We start from the raw sequence: 22833 nt of genomic DNA on the forward strand, positions 1-22833 counted from the left end.
CGTACGACTACATCAACCGCGTTGTGCTAACGCTTCCGCTTTCGGTCTACGAGGGTACATGGACAACACTCTCCCCTCTCGTTGCTATGCATCACCATGATCTTGCGTGTGCGTAGGGAAATTTTTGAAATTACTACGTTCCCCAACAGCACTGGCATGAGGAGGACACGCCCGCGCTTTGCTTGTGGCGACGCGGATCCACGCTGTGGATGGGCGGCGGGGAATGGTGACCACGGGATTCGGTCATGGCGGCAGCGATGGGGGTGCGGGAACACAGGGATTAGGGAGGAGGAGAGGCAAACAAGGCATGGGGATTTTTACTCCGAGATCGAGCGGTGGAGTATATTTACTCGCCGGCTAAGTGGTGGAGTAAATTTATACTCCTCTATGGATTTTAGAAGATCGGATAGGCCCTGTTTAGAGTTAAACTGGAGTTTTACTCCTGTAACCGGTTTTAGGGGATCGGCTAGAGTTGTTCTTAGCGGCTATCTCATAGGAAGCAACTGATAATCTAGAGGATGTGGTCAAAAAGCCATCTTCTTAGAGAACCATGCTCATAGAATATTTATGGATGAACCGGAAGGATCCTTACGCAAAGTATTTCTTGTACAAAGAGTTCCAGAATTCTTCCGGTGTATTAAGAATAAGAAAAGGCGGCAAAGAAGAAAACAAAGGGTACAAGTTGATAAAATTATGTATGCGAAAGCCAGCTTAAGGTGAAAGATACTTCTTGAGAATCCTCCTTAGTCATGTAATAGGTGCGACTTAATACGATGATTTGAAAATTGTACATGGAAAGCTCTGCTTGACCTTTAGAGAAGCATGTGAGCAGAAAGACCTCATAGAGATTGACAATTGACAATACTCTTGATGATTGCCTGACTAAGGTTGCTACTTTCCAGATGACTTGTTCTCTAAGAAGATCTTTTGTGACTATTCTGGTGTGCTACGAGGAGACTAACATAAGAGAATTACAAGATCATGAATGGTGCGCGTTGCTGCGCCCATTCATTTTGACAATAGAATGGTAGGAATTTTCATCAAGTACAGACCAAAAAATAATGATAAGTTAAATTTTCGTGGTCTCACATACTAAAATATGCATTTTGCCGTGAGCATCCATATTGAGAAAAGAACGTTGAAATGTTTATAAAATATGAATAGTGCAAACACTCAATATTTTGTAATTTTACATACACTCGCTCAATATAGATGGTGCATCCATATTTAAACTTAGGATGGATCCACTCATATAAATATTATTTATATCACCTTCACAACACATGATGACAATATTTTGATGAATTACCCCAAAGAAATCCGGTGAACTTCAAAAATAAGCCGAGATGCATGAAATTTTTCAATAATTAGCAACAATCCACAACATAACTGTATCGCAATAACTCTACAACAAAGGGTACATCATTGGTTCAGTTTAAGAATATGCTAAATTTTAAGAACACGTCCCATACTCTATAAAGCTCTGTTGTTATACTTGGTCATAAAAGAGCACAACATCAACTTGAAGGTTTTTAAGTAACTGAGACAAGACACAAAAGAAAAATATTGCATAAAAGCATTATAACCATACCACAATGATTGTCGTAGGAGTGAAGCCCTTGTCTTTATCCTGTCAACTAACTGTATAGAACTTTCGACTCCATCTGGTCACTGTCATTATAGATACTTCAAGTTTGCTATATATGAGGCACCCATAACTAATTACTGGAATTCCTTTTATGCACATGCAGATGAAATGGTAGTAAACAAGTTTGATCCTCCGTGTGAGGTTATATTATGTTTATGTCCCAAATGTGGACTCATACCATATTTAGGAATTTCATATATAGATTACCTACAAATACTTCATTAGTAGACGTTTCTAGTATGCAAAATTAGTTTTTTTATAATCAAATTACTACCCAATATGGATTGGTTTAGTGAGTAAGAACGGGGTAATGGGGACATAAGAAGATGGCTGTTGATACCTTGCAACATCTGTCAATATTCTACACCTTCCATACAGCAATAATGCATTATAGTGTTTATGTTGAGCATAAGGCAGTGGGGCAATTAGCCATTTTCTGAAGTTACCCACATGATCTGAATCCACTTCAGAAGTTAATTGGTTTGATTTTGTATCACTAATCACACATATAATAATTCATTGGAATTCCTTCCAATTCACCAGCTGCTATGTACTTCTGCAAAAAAAACATGGTAAGCATGCAAAGACATGAGAAAGAAAGAAAAAATTAAACATCAAGGATAATAGACTAACATAACTGCTACATCACTTATCTTTTTTTAATTCAGTAATTTTGGTGCAAAACATTGGTGGATCAACTATGCTCATCAAAGTAATTGTCCTATTGCCAATAAGTGCCAAGGTATTCGATAATTTCTCTAAAGGACACAATATTTTCCTTTGCGCTGCAATAACCTGAATATAGCATAAGAATTGAGAAGATTTATCATGAAATGTACCCTCTGTCCCTACATATAAGATGTTTTTGCAGTTTGAACTGCAAAAAATGTCTTATATTTAGGGACAGAGGTTGTAGATCCTAGTGTCAAACAAGAATAAAAAAATAGCCAAAGCTTGGGAGGGACTCCCTTTAAATTGGACGCAGCATGATTGGCATAAGAAAGGTTAAGTTTTATCATCAAATTGTCGTCCGACTGTCAAGAAAGAAGAAGAAAAAAGGTCCATAAGTCACGTCATTGCATCACGTTCCATTTGACTAACTGAAATAAAAATTAATAAGCATGATCCGTTTACCAGTTGAACTGTTAGAACTAATAACCAAACCATGCTAACATCAATAACAAAAGAAAAGAATAGTGGTGATTTTCGTACCAGGAGAAAAATTACCTTGGAGAATAATTTTGCTTGTCAAGAAGTTGTCTTGTTGTTCAACCAACCATGAAGTTATGCCAATTTAAGAGGGCAGAATGGAACTAAGGCATAATGTAGTCATTAGATTTTAAAAAGAACATGCTCCCTTTATTGTATTATTTAGTTAACTATATGATTTGGAGGAATTTAAGCCTCTCAACACTGTGAGTACCGGCAATAAAAATATGCATCTCATTAGTTATTTCCTTCTTTCTTTTATTTTGGAGTTCGATCTGAAACGCACTTCAGATTCTTGCCAACATACGAAGGTTTTAGTACTCGTCTTAATGGTCTGGAAAATCTCAAGCTAAAAGGGAAGGAAGGCAAATACTCTACTTTCAGCGGTAAGCATATATTAGAAAATTCAGATACTCTGCATAGAGGTAACCTACTTTCTTCGTGGACAATCTGGACATAGGTGCCATCACACGAACACATATATGAGAAAATCCTAGTCTGTCTAGTAGTATACTACTTCCTTGTGGACGTGGTGCCCATCAGACGAAGACACAACTACGTACTGGTCAATAACAACATGTGGTAATATGGGTATTTCATAAGCGAGGAGAAGGTCGACTATATCATCCCAATAGTAGTTCTATTAAGCTTAGAAAGGAGAAACCAAACAGAGAAGAACATTGCAAGTTGGGGACAACAAAAGAGAATACAACACAACTAGACAAGCATGACAATAATGATCTACGGATGAGTTACCTGAGCCTTGAAGTGGTTGCTACCCTAACTTTATCTACAGCTCGAAGATGACCTGAAAGAGGAAATTCATGATTAGATGTTGTGCAGGGAGTGTACGAGAGGATGACACGGGAGAGGGGAAGAGAGGAGTTAATTTCTACTCGGTGGCGTTTAGAGACAAGGGAGGGAGATGGAGGTGGGTGTCACTCACCTGCATCAGATGATGGCGAGGCCGAGGGCGGCGAGACCACGTCACGGGGAGGGGTGCACGGAGTCCAGGTCGAAGAAGACGCTATCGAGGTCGCGGAGAATCGGAGATTTGCAATGGTGTTCTATGGGCGTCGAAATGAATCAAGCGCGGAAAGTCGACGATGAGGGGGCTGCCAGATCAAAGAACATGGCAGCGGCGGTTGGCGTAGTTAGGTCGTGCGTGAGGGAGTTCTCGTCAGCGTCCATGCTAGGGACGAAAGGAGTGTCATGTTTTTTTTAGTAAAACAACATGCTTTATTCAATGTTCAAACTGGTAGAGATACATAGCCAGACATGTCTACCCACCTTTAAACTAGTTGCCATCCTAGCAAGATTATGGGGTTCACTATTACACGCACGCTGTTCGAAGCTAAACTGACACTCTTGAAAGTGTGGAACTCTATCAATAATATCTCTAAGGATCATGCCATAAGGGCCCAGATAAACCCTTTCTCGAAGCTCATTCACGACTCTCGGACAGTCGAATGCAACACTAATCTTGTTAACATGAAGGTCCTCAGCTAGAGTCATGGCCTCCCTGCATGCGTGAGCTTCAAGCGTTGCCGGCTCCGTCACACCGGCTAGCCCCACTGCACATGCGCCCAGAAATAGTCCCTCGTCATTCCTACAGACAACTCTGAACGTTCCCTTGTTCGCTGTCTTAGCTACAGCTCCATCGGTATTAAGTTTCACCATGCCTGGACGTGGCCCAAGACACCTTGCAGGCTCCATCCTCGTCGTAGTTATGAACCGAGCTGGTGATGCTGTTTTGCTGCAGTATTCAACCTCCTCAATGTATTGCGTGATGAATAAGTTTGTGGACCATCGGCTTTGGAATTCCCCCTCATGAATTGCTCGATGTCGAGCCCACCATGAACTCCATAAACATGGCGTTGTCCAGCGTCACGCTTAACCCAAACAGTCATAACTTTGCATCATCCGTTTCATCCCAAAACACCGGGATTGAAGTGTCGTCCTCAAGCAACACCCAAACGCTCTTTGCCAAATTACAGTCAAGTAATGCATGCCTCCAGGAGTCTACCGTTGCATTGCAAATCGGACATGCAGCTGATTGTGCCATCTTACGGTCCTTCCTGACCTCACCCGTGGGAAAAGATGTCCTTGCTAATCTCCAAGCGAATACTTTTAGTTTGGCAGGGACTCTTACCTTCCACAACCGACGCCAATTCTTCTCCTCACTCTCTCTATTTGAGTTTGCTGTAGCTCCATACATCCAATCCTCAAGCTGCAACTTAGTCTCTACTAGCATCATGTATGCCGATCTCACCAACAATCAATCTGATTAGCCAAAATAAGCGGGATTTGTCGGATAGCGTCCACATCCATTGGAAGGAAGTGTGACTGAAGCTCCTGTATGTTCCATTCCTTCGATGCAGCATGCATGAAGTCGCAGACTCTGTCTTGTGAGGGGTGTTTTTTCAGTTGCACGTCAGAAGCTTTTACAGGCCCAGTAGGCCCAATTTAATCTCAGAAGCCGAAAAGGCCACCAGAGCAGTTGCCCAGTAAGTGTTTACACTCGTTAGGATCGACCGAAGCAACTGGGGTGCGATTAAGGGACAATCGGATGACCGGAAATGTCTAAAAGTGACATCTAACGGCCATGAACGCTAATGGCCCGAGATGGCAGTATAAGTGCTCAGATATAATGTATATAAGTGGGAGCGACATGTAGAGTCAATGTTCAAGGATTACCGTCGTAGCCATCCCAACCAGGCCGCATTGGGGAATTGATGGTGCTTAGAGACATCCGACATATTGCTCACTAGATGGGGAAGGATATCAAAAACTATGGCCTTCCGGAGGTGGTTGAAATAGATGGTGATTGTTCTAGCGACCACTTTAGAGAGGTACAGTAGGAGCTGTCTTTCGGTGTTCACCAAGAACATCTTGATATGTTTACGTCTTTGAACATCGAGCAACGTGCTGGATTTGATGAAATACTGGATCACATGGTCAGCAACAAGAGCCAAATTTTCTTTGTTAACGGTCTAAGTGGCATGGGGAGACTTATCCGTATAAGGCGCTTCTTGTCAGGGTGCGGTAAATAGGACAAGTCGCTATTGCAACAACGACATCTGGTACAGGAGCATTGATCATGCCTGGTGGACACACCGCCCAATCCAGATTCGAAATCCCAATTAGCCTCAGAAACAATAGCACATGTAATTTCACCAAGCAGAGTGGTACCATCGAGCTGCTTCATAGAGCATCCTTGATAATCTGGGATGAAGTTGCCATCAAAAAGCATCAAAGAGCTGTGGCACTTGATAGGTCACTACAAAGATATCATGGGTTGCGATTTTCCTTTTGGGGGGAAGGTTGTGGTGTTTGGAGAAAATTTTAGGCAGGTCCTTCCTATCGTGATGCGTGGGACAAGAGCAAATATCATGGATGCAACACTACAAAGATCTTATCTGTGGGGAAAGTTAGGATACGCCTGTCACGTAGTATGAGGGCACAAACTGACCCCGGGTTCTCCAACTACCTACTTATAATTGGCAATGAAACAGAAGATACAATTGGTGATGATTATGTGTGTCTTCCTAATGAAATTATGATAGGGTACACTTCCACGGCAGAATCAGTGAAGAAGCTTATCAATGATGTCTTCCCATCGCTTCATGAAATTTTTGCATCCGAAGCTTACATGAGCATGCGTGCTATTCTTTGTACCAAGAATGAGCATGTGGACGAGTTGAATGGAAAGATGATTGACATATTTCTTGGCCAAGAAAAGGTATATCATAGCTTTGACTTTGTCAAGCATGACGCACACAATAACTATCCTGTCATTTTGCTATGGAATCTTGGTCTTCACAATGGGCTATGCAATGGAACAATATTAGTGATTAGAGCATTTCAACATAATGCAATTGACGTGGAGATTGTTGATGGACACCATGCTGGAAAGAAAGTGTTCATACCTAGGAATCCTTTGTCACCCTCAGCCAGGGCCAACTCTGGTGTATGATGTGGTAAGTATGCCTCCTGGGGGGGGGGGGGGGGGGGGCATGATGTGGTAAGTATGCATGTATGGCATAGCATAATAAAAAATAGATATGAAAAATAAGAAATGAGGAAACGATATGGGCTGGCCCAATTGCTGATTGATGGCGCTAGGAAACAGAAGCGTCGCAGCCCGCATGCTTCTTCAATCGTGAATTCAGGATCGTTTCGTCGCCCTCGTTGCCGGCAACTGCCGTCCACCGCTTGCGATCCTCCTCTGCGCTGCGTGCCACACTGCCGCCGTTCACTGCCTGGCCGAGGCGTCGAGCACCCGGCGGCCACTCAGGTACTCACGTCCGGCCGGCCGCGAGACCGCGTAATCGCGACCATGAGCTTGTCATCAAGTACTGCAAGTGCATTTAATCCCCGCAACGTTGAGGCTTTATTGGTTCCTCAGTTCACTTCTTTTTTGGGGAGAGGCTTAGTTTTCATATTTGTTGCTTCACAATTCCCCGGCCTGTGAGCAGGGGCTTTGTTCTCTCATTGTAAGAATATTGTTGATGTTGGTTAATATATGAACTTCTCGCACAAAAAAGATCTGTAAAGGCATGATTTTATTTTGCTCTATCAGAATTGAATAATCTCAAAGAAAGAAGATTACACCTGGCACTCCATTATATCTGCATATTCTACATATACTGTTGGAGCATGATTTCCAAGGGTGACGTACAAGCTTAATTTTTACAAAACAGTTAATTCTTCATTTGATTGGATCCATTATTTGAACGGTTTCGCACACATGGCCATGACAAAGATGTGCATTTTGCGAATTCGTCTCAAACCAGAAAATGCTTGCTAAATACTTTCAGAGAACCAAAAAGGAAATTTTAATGGCACTTGAGTACATTATAAAAAAAGGTTTATTTTATATAAATAATAGCTTCCTAGGATGAATGTGATTTTTTCGCATGGCTAAACGTGCACGCTTACTGGTTTGTATAGTTGTAAAATATTTGTTTTGACGAAATTCTATATCAAATACGTACCCACCGAACGGCAGGCGTGGTGAGCAATCTTCATACCGGCGAGCTAACTCCTCACCTCATTAGCTCCCTTTCCTCCCCCGAGAGTCGTTCACCTCAAGTTTCCCGCCATGGAACTTGTTACCCGGTACTTCCATGGCTCCAGTAGCAGCTCTGTTGCTTCCATTGCGGTGCTCCAGGCCAAATTGAGGGGGAGGGGGCAACACCGGCAAGCTCCTTGGGTGGGCGCCATGGTCATGCGCAACTCGCCTCTCGCGTCCTCCTCTGGTCATTGCGCACTCCCAGCTCGTCCACCGCACGGCCGTGTTGCGACCACACACTGGTCGTGCTACAATCGGTGACCGGTCGTGCTACAACCGACGCCTCGATTTGCTGCAAGGGGTGACAATTATTTTGTGGCGGCGTCGACGGTCCTGAGATTTGCTGCAACCAGCATCAGAAAAGTTACCACCGGCGGCTGAATTTGTTACCACCACGCGACAACAAGCATGCTAGTCGGCAACAGTGCCACGGTTTTGCTGCAATAGGCAACCAGGAAAGCTACCACCGCCCCCGGATTTTCTACATCCATCTCCGGCGACGCGACGTGCTAGAAACCAGCACCCAATAATGCTGGAACCGGAGCGTGCCCTCACCAGTGACTTTTTTTGCTGGAACTAGCTAGTTCGTTTGCTAGAATTGAACTTTTTGGAGTTTGCTATTGTGACTTTTTTGGAACCATTGTTAATTTTGGCTGGAACTGGCTATTGTTTTTGTTTCAGTAGACCATCAGATTTTTTTTGTTCGCTGAGATTTTTTCGCTGCAACTGGGTGGCGATGGACCACCGTAAGCTCACCGGTGGTGGGTGGTTGCATGCACGTCCATGGATGGGGTCGGCGATGCTAGCTGCCCTGTCCTCTCCCCACACGGGGGCACGTTGATCTGATTTTTTGAGGAAAAGTCAAAGGTATGTGGGAGTCAGAGGTTGGGGACGAAGTGGGAGGCCGGATCTAACGGTTGGAAATTTCCATATCAGACGCACGGGACACGGCCGGACGAAATTTGCACCGGCACCTAGCACTGGCCAAAGAACAAGCCCCAATTTGGTGACACGTGATGTCATATCAACATAATAAGCCACATAAGAGTAAGGATTTGGATTTGCAATGATGACAAGATTTGCTAAAAGTGTTACACCTTTTTTTCCAAAAAAAAAAGTACGTGCACGACCAGATCATTCATACAAGGAAATATGCAAATACAGACATAGTAGACATAAATCCGACATTCCTAACCCACAGATGTAATTTGCCACCAAAACTCGGAAACTTGTCTTAAGGGAAAAGAATCATCTTACTTGATTTAATGGGGGTTCATAATATGGGAACCTAAGGAATAGATTCCAATTGTATTGCTTGATGTTTACTGCATGGGATCAGGGTTACCAATCCTCTCTTGTCTCAATCTCTATATATATACACGATCCATCCAGTGTGTTGATTGGTAGCAAAATATTTCTCATCGACAACCAAGTGATCGAGTGCCTGCCTAGCAGCCCTAGTGTTGCACCGGCCGGCAGGATATGGACAAGTACATGATTCGCATCCTTGCACTAGCAGCCCTAGTGTCGCTACACCTCGTATGCTCCGCTACTGTTGCTCAATGTAAGGCCATTAAGATGTCTTTTGCTTCTTGTCTAATCCGCTGCGTCGTTTATTTCTACCACTTATAAAATAATTGCATAACGACAATGGCTCTGCTCTTATTATTCCATGATATACAGGCCGAATCATGGCTGACAAGGACGGAAAGAAGATCAATATACCATACGGGTTGTGCATTGAAATGGGTCCTGACGACTGCAGCGACAGTGGTGATTGCTTCCGTTGTTTGGTAAAGAAGGCCTTCTACTCCACTATGGATGAGTGCAAGGAAGGGTGTCCATCCTCGTCCTTACAAGACATGCTAGTGGCCATGACGGCGTCCCCTCCTCCTTAGTTTCCCGGCCTAGTTATCAGTCAACAAATTGGATTACGTACTTACAAGATTGCACCAAGAAATAATGCTTGATATGCGAAAATACAGTTGTGCAATGAGAGTAATAAACTCTAGCAGTTTTTTTGTTTGGCAAACTGCACTTGAACTTTTACTAGCTAGCAATTGTTGGCGGCTAATAAGTTGTAGAGGTAGGTAATGTGAGGCCTAAACCAGAAGTGCTTTTCATGGATACATACACGTGCAGAGAATACTGCAGAAAAGAGGCGATGAGTGAACCTCTTGAAAAGTGGTTGTGATAAAAACATACTTTCAAGTTTTACATAGGAGGAATGGTAGCAAAATAACGGCCGAAGTTGGTTTCTTCGAACGTCACGTCCGCATTAAAGTCCCCCCCCCCCCCCCCCTCCCTCCGGTCGGTCACATCGGGCGACATCAATGTGAGCCGGCATGAATGCGGCACGGAAAACGGCGCCTCCGTTGGAGAGAAAGCACGGGAGAGGGTTCTGGGTGGGGTCAAGTTGTCGAACGTGTGCGTGACAGTGGCTCGGATGACCGCAAAGCCCCCCTTTATATCTTTAATCTTCATAAAGAAAACAATGAGCCCCCAATTTGGTTAGACAGGTGATGTCATGTCGACACAATAAAGATTTGAATGTGCAATGACGAGAAGATTTGCTAAAAGTACTACTGTACACCATTTTCTCAAAAAAAAAGGTACGTGCACAACCAGATCATGTATACAAGGCAATAAATATTGGATACTTCATTACAATTCGGAAATATGCAAATATAGACATACTCAGAGATAAATCCAACATTCCTAACCCGCATACGTAATTTACCACCAAAATTCCGAAATTTGTCTTAAAGGAAACAAAATCATCTTACTTGATTATGCTTTTAATGAGGGTTCATAATATGGGAAGATACTGAATAATTCCAATTATATTGCTTGAGGTTTACTGCACGGGATCCCAATCTCTCTATATAATGACGACAGGATTTGGTAGCAAAATATTTCCCATGGACAATCAAGGGCGAGTTTGGTTGCCCGCATCGAGCCCAACCAGACCCGTGCGGTGCAGCATCTTCTTGGACCTCGGTTGTTTGGTTTCTCGCATACAGTGTTGAGCCCGCATAGCACGGTTCTTAAAGCACCCCTGGGCCTGGCCCGTTGGGAACGGTCGAATCGGCAGTTTCCCCAGAGCCAGGCCCGAGCGATGCTTTGAGGCGCACGTGGGTGGCTCTCTGGAGACGTGTGTCTCGAGTTAGTCCCTCTCTCTCTCTCCCTAATCCTCAATCCCCTCTCTCCCTCTACTCCAGTGTGATCCCGTCGATCCCGTCCGGCTGAACTGGACCGAGCCGGAGCGCTGCGCCGGGAGGGCTGCTGCCACTTGTAAAGTGCAGCGTCGAGGGCGGGATCGGCCGCGCATGCCGATCCGGTTGCCTCTGCGAGGACTCCCCGATCGTCGTGTTGTCGACGAAGCGGTACTGCAGCTCGATCAGCGCGCCCTGCGGCTGCGGGAGGAGCCGCGGCGCGAGGAAGCGGTTGTGCAGCTGCTGGGGCGCGGAGGGAGGAGGTGGTGTTGCTCGGCAGCCGCGCACGACGAGAGGTGGCGGTGCTGCTGCAGGCGGAGGGATGAAGTAGCGCTACTCGACGGCTGCGCGCGGCGGGAGAAGGTGGTGCTGCTGTTGGATCGGCGCACCCTGTGAGGGAAGGTGTTGCAGGGGCGCGGAGGGAGGAGGCGGAGGGATGAAGTAGCACTGCTCGACTGCCACACGCGGCGGGAGAAGGTGGTGTTGCTGCTGGATTGGCGCACCCTGAGGGGGAAGGAGGTGTTGCAGGGGGCGCGGAGGGAGGAGGCGGTGCTGCTTGGCGCCCAGCGGGAGGAGCTCGACGCGTGGTTGCGGCTGCATTATGAGGTCGTAGGACCCGGCAGAGAAGAGGTTGGGACGGTCGGTGATGTCGTCGAGCTTCAGGAGATGGGACACGCGCACGGCGAGGACCTCCATGGCGATCCCGTCAACAATGGCCAGCTCAAGCTCGTCCACAACCGCGGGGAGCTGGGCGTGGCCACAGCCACGGCAGCGAGCCGGGCGCCGCCACAGCCACGGCAGCGAGTCAGGCGCGTCCACGGTCGCCGGGAGCTTGCGTGGGCACGATGGGCAGTGGAAGCTCTGGCACGCTTAAAGTGTTTGACGAAATGTCAAGCCCAACCTGATGGCTGTTAAGTTTCGCTGTTAACTTCTAATCATATGCATGTATGCAACCAAACGTCGGGTGAAAATTGCATCTCGATAACAAGACCCCCAATGCAGGCAACCAATCAACTGGCCATCTACGTTTTTGACCCTGTTTTTGCTTACCCAGGCCCTGCTCAGCCTGGCTCATTTTTCCCCCCCCCCCGAGCCAGGCCCGGCAGCGAAAACAACCAAACATGCCCCAAGTGATCGGGCGGCACATGGACAAGTACACGATTCGCATCCTGGCACTGGTAGCCCTAGTGTCTCTACACCTCGTATGCTCCGCTACTGTTGCTCAATGTAAGGTCTTTCTCTTGAGTAGGTCGTTTCGGTGCCCAGGCTCATCTGTACCTGGTTAGAAAAAATCGTAAAAAATTCAAATATTTTTTGTGTGGTAAACAATTTGATGCATGAGGCCCGCTTCAAATTTTAAGTAATTTGGACATTTAAAGAGCTCTCAGCAAAAAAACAAAAATCGAGTCAAAACAGTACATAAACAGTAAACATTTTTACAGACCCTCAATTTGTCTTTTTTGCTGAGAGCTGATCAAATGTCCAAATGACTTGAAATTTGGAGCTGGTCTCATGCATCAAATTGTCTACCCCACAAAAAATTTGTAATTTTTTGAATTTTTCTAGTATTTGTTTTGAATTTTTTTTCCATAAGCACGGGTGCAGATGAGCTCAGGTGCAGAGATGGGTTTTCGCTTTCTCTTTTGCTTCTTTTCTAATCTGTCGTGTTGTTTGTTTATCAGTTTTGCTAAAACACATCTAGATGTGTCATAAGTATTGCATATTCTATGTCATTGATCTTACACCGAGATTCATGTGGGTATTTTGTTTTCCTTTTTTCTTTGCTTTCTACGCTTAATTGAGTCAATTAGATGTGCAATAAGTAGAGCACATCTAGATGTGTCCTTGACACACCCTTTGTCTATGCCACTCTAAAATAATTGCATAGCGGTGAATGTCCGTCTCTTCTTGTTCCGTGATATACAGGCCGAATTATGGCTGACACGGACGGCAAGAAGATCAATATACCATACGGCTTGTGCATTGAAATGGGTCCCGACGACTGCAGCGACAGTGGGAATTGCTTCCGTTGTTTGGTAAAGAAGGCCTTCTACGCCACTATACGTGAGTGGAAGACAGAGTGTAAAAAATCATCGTCTTTGCAAGACATGCTGGTGGCCATGACGACGTCTCCTCCTCCTCCTTTACAGCCTGATGTGCGGACGGAAATACAGCTACTCAATAAAATCGAGTGATACTCCAGCTTGCAGTTGTTGCTGGGTACTCCCTCTGTAAAGAAATATAAGAGTATTCCTTTATAGAGGGAATAGTATTTTGGTTTAGCAAATAGAATTTGTACTTTTACTAGCTAGAAATTGTTGGCGGCTAAGTTGTTAGTTTGCCTCTGCCTAGTGTCTATCTCGCAAAGTTTTGCCATTTTAGCTGTATATTTTGTTTTCCAAAATAAAAGCGTGTACCAGATGAAGGACATGGCCAAAGCTCCAAAAAAAAAAAAAGCGTAGACTATAGGTCAGGTGCCATATCTTCTTTTGCTATATAGTTCCTTACCGATAAAAGTCGCCAACTATATGAATGCGTGATGATGACAGACTGACAGTGTTTCTTAGATTGATAAATTTTCCCATAAGTTTATCTCTTAACTGGACTTGGTGAAGATCCTACAAAAGCACCGCACCATACGTGGAGAAGTAGCTACACCCCGAGATGATTTGACAGTCTGAATTTCATCTAATTGATTGAGTGGGTATTCTTCTCTAGCCCCGACGATGCCTCTTTTGCTTTCATGAGCTGAATGAGCGTATCCGATCACCCAGCCCGAGCCGCTTCCCCCTCGCCCGACGCCGCCGCGTGCTTTCATGCCTCCTCCATCCTGCAGTAACCATCCTCGTTCAATTAGCAAACACTTTTGATGATTTCAAAACCAAACAACACGACTAAGATGGAGGTGCGCGCGTGCGTGCGTACCGTGGCCCTCTTCGAGTCCGCAGCGTCAATGGCGGGGCGGTGAACTCCATCAGCATCATGGCCGCCACCGGCAGTAGCCTCCTTACATCACCAAACCAAACCACATGTAAGGTTGTATCAGTATCATCAAGTTGATTCCTACAAGCATCCATGAGACATCATATCCCCTTTTGTTAGTATGCCCACTCGCTCACTCACCTTGTGGTTCTTTTTTTGTGTGTGTGTGTGCGCTTTCATGAGGCGGCTTCAAAGCGCAAAGATCCTGTTTTTTTTTCATCTGTCTGGCGGTTTTCATTTTCATCATCTGTGGTTCCTTCTGACGGGCACTCCTCAATTGGAGTCTTGGCAAAAGCAAGACAACCAAATTAGGAAATACAACTGTAGAAACAAAACATGTGTGGCACGACAGCATCATCATCATCATTACTCCCTCCTTTTCGGTTTATAGGGCTTATCTCAAAATTTTAGTTTTTCCATTTTATAAGGCTCAATTTGGTTGTTCCCTATCACATGTTCAGACTTCAAGGTGCATTAAATCATTACATGCAAGTATTAATAGAAAACTGATCAATGCATGCACTTTATGCATGCATGCATTGCAATTAATGCATTCGTAAACATAATTTTTGAGGAAAACAAAAGCATTAATTGGGTGCTTTTGCAAAATACAAAAAATATTCCACCACTCATCATCTATCTTGGTTGATAAGATTTTTGAATTGAGCCTTATAAACCGAAAAGAAGGAAGTATTATAAACCCAGGTAGAATCTGTCACCGGTGTCTAGGTTTCACGCTACATTACAGTATTTGGTACTCCCTCCGATCCCAAATAAGTATCATTTTGAATTACAACTACGACACTTATTTTGGATCGGAGTAACAGTAATCACGAGTTCTCAAGGCCAGGCATGAAGTAAAAGAGCTTACTATTAAAGACTTCGTCTGGGGAGGAGGCCCTTCATCTGGTACTTATGTCGGTTAGGTGACAATCTGATACTTTAATGCAGGCATGTGACTATATGTACCAAAATTAGCGAGCAAAAGTTATGATGCACGAGGCTTGACGCCTATCGTATTGTCCACTGGCCTCAGGGAGAATATCAAGTGCTCCGGTAGCACCTCATCTTAGATGCTCCGGTAGCATCTCGGCTATTGGATCGTGATCCAACGGGCAACATTCCTAAAATGACGGTTGGATTCACATCCCGTGAATGTTGCCCGTTGTGCGGTCTTCCCCTGGCACATCTCGTTCCAGCGTAAAAATCTCTAGCCAATAAGACTCGCTCGATGCTCACCTATGTACGTACAGGTTCAACTTAAAAAAACAATGCATGTATCAGTACTATCTATTTTTTAACATGATACAATCGAAGTCATTCACATACATGGGCATACACTACCACTATGAATGCATGCACGCACCCTACCCCTACTAGGGGGCCACATTAACTTTAAGAGTTCAATATTTATATTCTCATGCATATCAAGTGACATTGGTGACCTTTTTTACTATCAAATCCTCTCTCTCTCTCTCACACACACACTCTTCCTCACTCTCTCTCCCCCTCTCCCTCCGTAACACACACACACACACATATCCATCTTATTGGGTACGGGACCATAATCCATCTATTTCGCACACACACACTAGTGCATAACAATATGGATTATGTGTATTATATTTGCCACCACAACTGAGGGAATTAATTTCATATAAATCGGCCAGCCACAGCTCCAAGAATACGCGGAGGAGGTGGCCCGGGTCGGCGTCGGCGCCGTCCGGCGCGGGCCACGGGCCCGCTTCCAAGTGCGTCTGCGCGCCGGCCACCCACGCCGGGTCCTTCAAGTGCCGCTTTCACCGCACCAACTTCCAGGGCCAGGGAAGCCGCCCTTCTTCGCCCCCTTCACTGGCCGCGGCCAACGCGGTGCCGCGGCACCCGGCCTCGCCGTCCTCGTCCTCCAGCACCATCGTGACCCAGTGACGTAGCCCAAGCATCGGCCTCGAGAATCAAGAACGCTCGACAACGGAGAGGGAAGGGAAGATCATATACATGTCATAAAAAATGGAGTTTATTTACTGTTCCCTCGATGTATTGTTTCCTTTGTTTGGAGATTGATTGCCATCCGTGAGTTAAGGTAAGGTTAATGTGATTGAGAATATTTTTTTTAAAATTAATGTGATTGAGTGATTTAAGGTAAGGTTAATTAATTTAGATTTGATCTTTAGATTTGTTCATGATTAATTCTACATTACTAAATAACTTGCGCCAGTATGGAAAGTTTTAATATGTTCAGATTTCTTTCGTTGTGTGAGAGGGTGACGCGAAAATAAACCGATGAAGTGGGGGAGGGGATGGAAAAAAATCTACGAAAAAAACAGCGAAGGTGGGAGAAGGTACCAAAAAAAGAGAAAATTACACCTACAGTAACTGAACTTGTCTTTAGGGTTCAGTTTGGTCACTGTATTCACGAAACCAAAAGTTACGGTCACTTGACTCGCTGAATCGGGTCAGCGTACGGTAACTCATATCATTTTGGCTCGTATTTTGCACATGTGGACGTATTTGACCCAAAAAACTGTTTGACCCGCCAACTGTATAGGACACGTCCATTTCATAAAGAAGCGAGCGACCACTTTCCTCGGAAAAAAAGCGAGCGACCACGGCACAGTTTTGCATATTTCCCCCTGCCCATTCGGGACGCTCGGCTTCTCCCCAGCATTCATATCGCTGTCTCCAAGGCTAAGGAAAGAAAGGGGAGGTGATCGTGGGAGGTGATCGGCTAGGGTTTCGTCACCGCCGACGAAGCCATACGCCGACGGAGCGACGGCGGCCCGCGGGTTCGCCGACGAAGCGAGCTGAACCATGGTGCCTCGTCGCCGCGCGGAGGGAGACCCACCCCCTGTCTACGGTAAGCATCTCTGAAACTCTGAAACCCCCTGTAACCCATCCCCCTCCCCCACCCTTCTGTTTGAAAGTCGTTAATCTCACGATTTAGATCATGCGCACTTGTATTTCCTTTTAGATAGTTGATATTACTGCTAGTGTTTGTTCTAGGGCTTTTGTTCTGCTAGCGATTTTTGCTTGTTAACCTAGTCATTAATATTGTTCTGTTCATGTGCAGAAACAATCGACTATGCATCAAATTTCAGTCTTGGCATCAATTTTGATGGTTATTTCCTTGGAGTTGGTAAAAATCGTGCATATGTGAATGGAAAAAGCATATGGTATGATTATGTTGAGGGGGATGCACTCACGGTGGATAAGTTGGAAGATTTAGTAGAACAATTGGGATATGAAGTTCAGGGAAGACTACACATGTATTACTGTATGCCTGGGAAACCAATGAACGAAGGAGGCCTTGTGAAGATAACTTGCAATGACAATTGTTTGAACATGAGGGCACATGTGACATTTGGACACAAGTACCTGCAGATGTATCTTGATCATGATGAGAGTTTCAGGCTATTTGACTGGGATGATGTTGTCCGGTTTCCTGTAACAGATCTGCCCACTGTTGTGAGTCCTATGAAACCAATGCAGACCATCAAGGAGAAAGCACTGGACAAGCACAAACAGCAGATGAAGAAGGAAGCATTGGAGAAGCATATTAAGGAGGACACATTTGAAAAAAGGCAATGTCAGTTTGTAACTCATGACAGCTTTGGATATGAAGCAGAGCAAGCAATGGAAGAAACACTTGCACAACAAGCAGTAGAGCAAACAAATGCAGATGAGCAGCAAGCTGCAGAGGATTTTGCAAAGGAGGAGCAAGAACCAGTAGTACAAGAAGAGGAGTTTGTAGAGGAGGAGCAAACTGAAGAGGATGTTCCTGAGGAGGTCTCTGATTTTGCAGATGAGTTTGAAGAGGAAAATGATGGAGAACTTTCTGATGTTGAAGGTAATGGCAGTGAAGAGGGGTCTGAGTTTGCTGATGATATTGCAGATAGTGACTATGATGTGAGTGATTTAGATGATGATCTCAAAGAGGACACAGTTGAAGAGCCTGTAGATGTAAACATTAGAGCAAAGGCTGATCCTATACAAGATTCAGATGAAGAGGAACTGCAGCTACCAGATTCTGATGATGAAGCAGGTGCAAAATATAAATTCAAAGGATTTACAAAAGAAGATTTGCATGATCCACAGTTTAGGATTGGGCAAGTCTTCCAGTCTCCTGAGTTGTTTAGGGAAGCAGTAGGAGCTTACAGTTGCAAAAACAGATTTGACATTAAAATGCCAGTCAATGACAGGAAAAGAATTTCTGCCAAGTGTCAAGCTCAATGCCCATGGAACATATGGTGCAACTACGACAGCGGAACTAATTGCATGGTCATCAAGAGGTATAACAGTGAGCACAAATGTTCCAAGAAATGGAAGGTTAAAGCATTTACCTCCAAATTTCTTGCATAGGAATATTTGGAGTACTTCAGGGCAGATCAAGGCATGAATTTGAGAAATTTTGGCAGGTTAGAGCTTTCCAAACTGATTTGCCCAAATGTGACATTTTGTTAAACAACAACTGTGAGGTTTTCAATAAGTAAGTCTAGTACTATCTCTTGTACATATAATTCAGTAACATGTCTGTTATATGTGGTATATTCATAAACTTGTTATTGTGATGTACTTGTAGATATATCTTAGAGGCTAGGGACTTGCCAATTATTAGCATGATTGACAAAATCAAGTCACAACTATCAAGTAGGCATTACAGCAAACAACAAGAGGTTAAGAAGTGGGATGGACCAATCTGTCCAAAGATCAAGAAAAGGCTTCTGAAGCACATAGAATGGTCTAGCAATTGTTACCCTACTAATGCTGGTGAAGGAATTTTCCTAGTTACTTCACATGGGAGAGACTACATTGTGGAGTTGCAAATGAAGGCATGCACATGCAGAAGATGGCAATTGACTGGTATTCCCTGTCCCCATTCCATATCCTGCTATAGAGATGAACTAATTGATCCAGAGGAAATGGTGCACAAGTGCTATGCTCTTTGCAATTTCTCCAAGGCATATGATCGTATTATCATGCCTTGCAAAGACAAGAGAGAGTGGCAGAAAATGGGTGGCTGTCTAATTAAGCCCCTTTTATATGAGAATAAATGTGGGAGGAAAGCCAAGAATAGGAGAATGCAGCCAGAAGAGGTGATTGCAAGGCAAGGAGGGAAGAAGATCACAAGACATGGTACCATTATTCATTGTGTTGGGGAACGTAGCATAAATTCAAAATTTTCTTACGTGTCACCAAGATCTATCTATGGAGTCATCTAGCAACGAGGGAGGAGTGGATCTACATACCCTTGTAGATCGCGCGCGGAAGCGTTCAAGAGAACGGGGTTGATGGAGTCGTACTCGTCGTGATCCAAATCACCGATGATCCTAGCGCCGAACGGACGGCACCTCCGCGTTCAACACACGTACGGAGCAGCGACGTCTCCTCCTTCTTGATCCAGCAAGGGGGAAGGAGAGGTTGATGGAGATCCAACAACACGACGGCGTGGTGGTGGAAGTAGCGGGATTCCAACAGGGCTTCGCCAAGCGCTGCGAGAGGAGGGAGATGTGTCATGGGAGGGAGAGGGAGGCGCCAAGGCTTAGGTATGGTTGCCCTCCCTTCCCCCCACTATATATAGGGCCAAGGGAGAGGGGAGGGCGCAGCCTTGCCCCTTCCTCCAAGGAAGGGTGCGGCCAAAGGGGGGAGGAGTCCATCCTCCCCAAGGCACCTCGGAGGTGCCTTCCCCTTTTAGGACTCTCCCCTCCTCTTGTCCCTTTGGCGCATGGGCCTCTAGGGGCTGGTGCCCTTGGCCCATATAGGCCAAGGCGCACCCCCTACAGCCCATGTGGCCCCCCGAGGCAGGTGGCCCCACCCGGTGGACCCCCGGGACCCTTCCGGTGGTCCCGGTACAATACCGGTGACCCCGAAACTTGTCCCGATGGCCGAAACAGAACTTCCTATATATAATTCTTTACCTTCGGACCATTCCGGAACTCCTCGTGACGTCCAGGATCTCATCCGAGACTCCGAACAACTTTCGGGTTACCGCATACTAATATCTCTATAACCCTAGCGTCACCGAACCTTAAGTGTGTAGACCCTACAGGTTCGGGAACCATGCAGACATGACCGAGACGTTCTCTGGCCAATAACCAATAGCGGGATCTGGATACCCATGTTGGCTCCCACATGTTCCACGATGATCTCATCGGATGAACCACGATGTCAAGGACTTAATCAATCCCGTATACAATTCCCTTTGTCTAGCGGTACGATACTTGCCCGAGATTCGATCGTCGGTATCCCGATACCTTGTTCAATCTCGTTACCGGCAAGTCTCTTTTACTCGTTCCGTAACACATCATCCCGTGATCAACTCCTTGATCACATTGTGCACATTATGATGATGTCCTACCGAGTGGGCCCAGAGATACCTCTCCGTTTACACGGAGTGACAAATCCCAGTCTCGATTCGTGCCAACCCAACAGACACTTTCGGAGATACCCGTAGTGTACCTTTATAGCCACCCAGTTACGTTGTGACGTTTGGGACACCCAAAGCACTCCTACGGTATCCGGGAGTTGCACAATCTCATGGTCTAAGGAAATGATACTTGACATTAGAAAAGCTTTAGCATACGAACTACACGATCTAGTGCTATGCTTAGGATTGGGTCTTGTCCATCACATCATTCTCCTAATGATGTGATCCCGTTATCAATGACATCCAATGTCCATGGTCAGGAAACCGTAACCATCTATTGATCAACGAGCTAGTCAACTAGAGGCTTACTAGGGACATGGTGTTGTCTATGTATCCACACATGTATCTGAGTTTCCTATCAATACAATTCTAGCATGGATAATAAACGATTATCATGAACAAGGAAATATAATAATAATCAATTTATTATTGCCTCTAGGGCATATTTCCAACAGTCTCCCACTTGCACTAGAGTCAATAATCCAGTTCACATCGATATGTGATTAACACTCAAGGTCACATCCCCATGTGACTAACACCCAAAGAGTTTATTAGAGTCAATAATCTAGTTCACATTACCATGTGATTAACACTCGATGAGTTCTGGGTTTGATCATGTTATGCTTGTGAGAGAGGTTATAGTCAACGGGTCTGAACCTTTCAGATCCGTGTGTGCTTTACAAATCTCTATGTCATCTCCTAGATGCAGCTAACACGCTCTATTTGGAGCTATTCCAAATAACTGTTCTACTATATGAATCCAGTTTACTACTCAGAATAATCTGGATTAGTGTCAAAGTTTGCATCGGCGTAACCCTTTACGACGAACTCTTTTACCACCTCCATAATCGAGAAAATTCCTTAGTCCACTAGTTACTAAGGATAACTTTGACCGCTGTCTTGTGATCCATTCTTGGATCACTCTTGTACCCCTTGACTGACTCATGGCAAGGCACACTTCAGGTGCAGTACACAGCATAGCATACTGTAGAGCCTACGTCTTAAGCATAGGGGACGACCTTCGTCCTTTCTCTCTATTCTGCCGTGGTCGAGCTTTAAGTCTTAACTTCATACCTTACAACTCAGGCAAGAACTCCTTCTTTGACTGATCCATCTTGAACACCTTCAAGATTATGTCAAGGTATGTGCTCATTTGAAAGTACCATTAAGCGTTTTGATCTATCCTTATAGATCTTGATGCTCAATGTTCAAGTAGCTTAATCCAGGCTTTCCATTGAAAAACACTTTCCAAATAACCCTATATGCTTTCCAGAAATTCTACGTCATTTCTGATTAACAACATGTCAACAACATATATTCATCAGAAATTCTATAGTGCTCCCACTCACTTCTTTGGAAATACAAGTTTCTCATAAACTTTGTATACACCCAAAACTTTGATCATCATCAAAGCATACATTCCAACTCCGAGATGCTTACTCCAGTCCCTAGAAGGATTGCTGGAGCTTTGCATACTTATTAGCATCTTTCGGGATTTGACAAAACCTTCCGGTTGTATCACATACAACCTTTCCTCAAGAAAAAAACATCGAGGAAACAATGTTTTGACATCCTATCTGCAAGATTTCATAAATAATGCAGTAATTGCTAATATAATTCCAACAGACTCTTAGCATCGCTACGAGTGAGAAAGTCTCATCGTAGTCAACTCCTTGAACTTGTCAGGAAACTTCTTAACGACAAGTCAAGCTTTCTTAATGGTGACATTTACCATCATTGTTCGTCTTCCTTTTAAAATCCATCTGCACTCAATAGCCTCACGACCATCGAGCTGTTCTGTCAAAGTCTACACTTTGTTTCCATACATGGATCCTCTCTCGGATTTTATGGCCTCGAGCCATTTATCGGAATCCGGGCCCACCATCGCTTCTCCATAGCTCGTAGGTTCATTGTTGCCTAGCAACATGACTTCCAAGACAGGATTACGTACCACTCTGAAGTAGTACGCATCCTTGTCATCCTACGAGGTTTGGTAGTGACTTGATCTGAAGTTTCATGATCACTATCATAAGCTTCCACTTTAATTGGTGTAGGTGCCACAGGAACAACTTCCTGTGCCCTGCCACACACTAGTTGAAGAGACGGTTCAATAACCTTATCAAGTCTCCACCATCCTCCCACTCAATCCTTTCGAGAGAAACTTTTCCCCGAGAAAGGACCCGATTCTAGAAACAATCCCTTATTGCTTTCGGATCTGAGACAGGAGGTATACCCAACTGTTTTGGGTGTCCTGTGAAGATGCATTTATCCGCTTTGGGTTCGA

The 22833-nt window shown here is 44.8% G+C and overlaps 1 protein-coding gene across 1 annotated transcript; it reads left to right on the plus strand.

Annotated features, from left to right (window-relative positions):
- Positions 1–17506: 17506 nt before the first annotated feature.
- On the plus strand, positions 17507–18484 carry LOC147963025 (uncharacterized). The gene has a single exon (XM_087528232.1). The coding sequence runs from the start codon at positions 17507–17509 to the stop codon at positions 18482–18484; it is 978 nt and encodes a 325-aa protein (XP_087384358.1).
- Positions 18485–22833: the final 4349 nt, after the last annotated feature.

This window comes from Triticum urartu, chromosome 6A (assembly GCF_056163025.1).
Source record: "Triticum urartu cultivar PI428250 chromosome 6A, HENAU_Tu73, whole genome shotgun sequence".
NCBI lineage: Eukaryota > Viridiplantae > Streptophyta > Magnoliopsida > Poales > Poaceae > Triticum > Triticum urartu.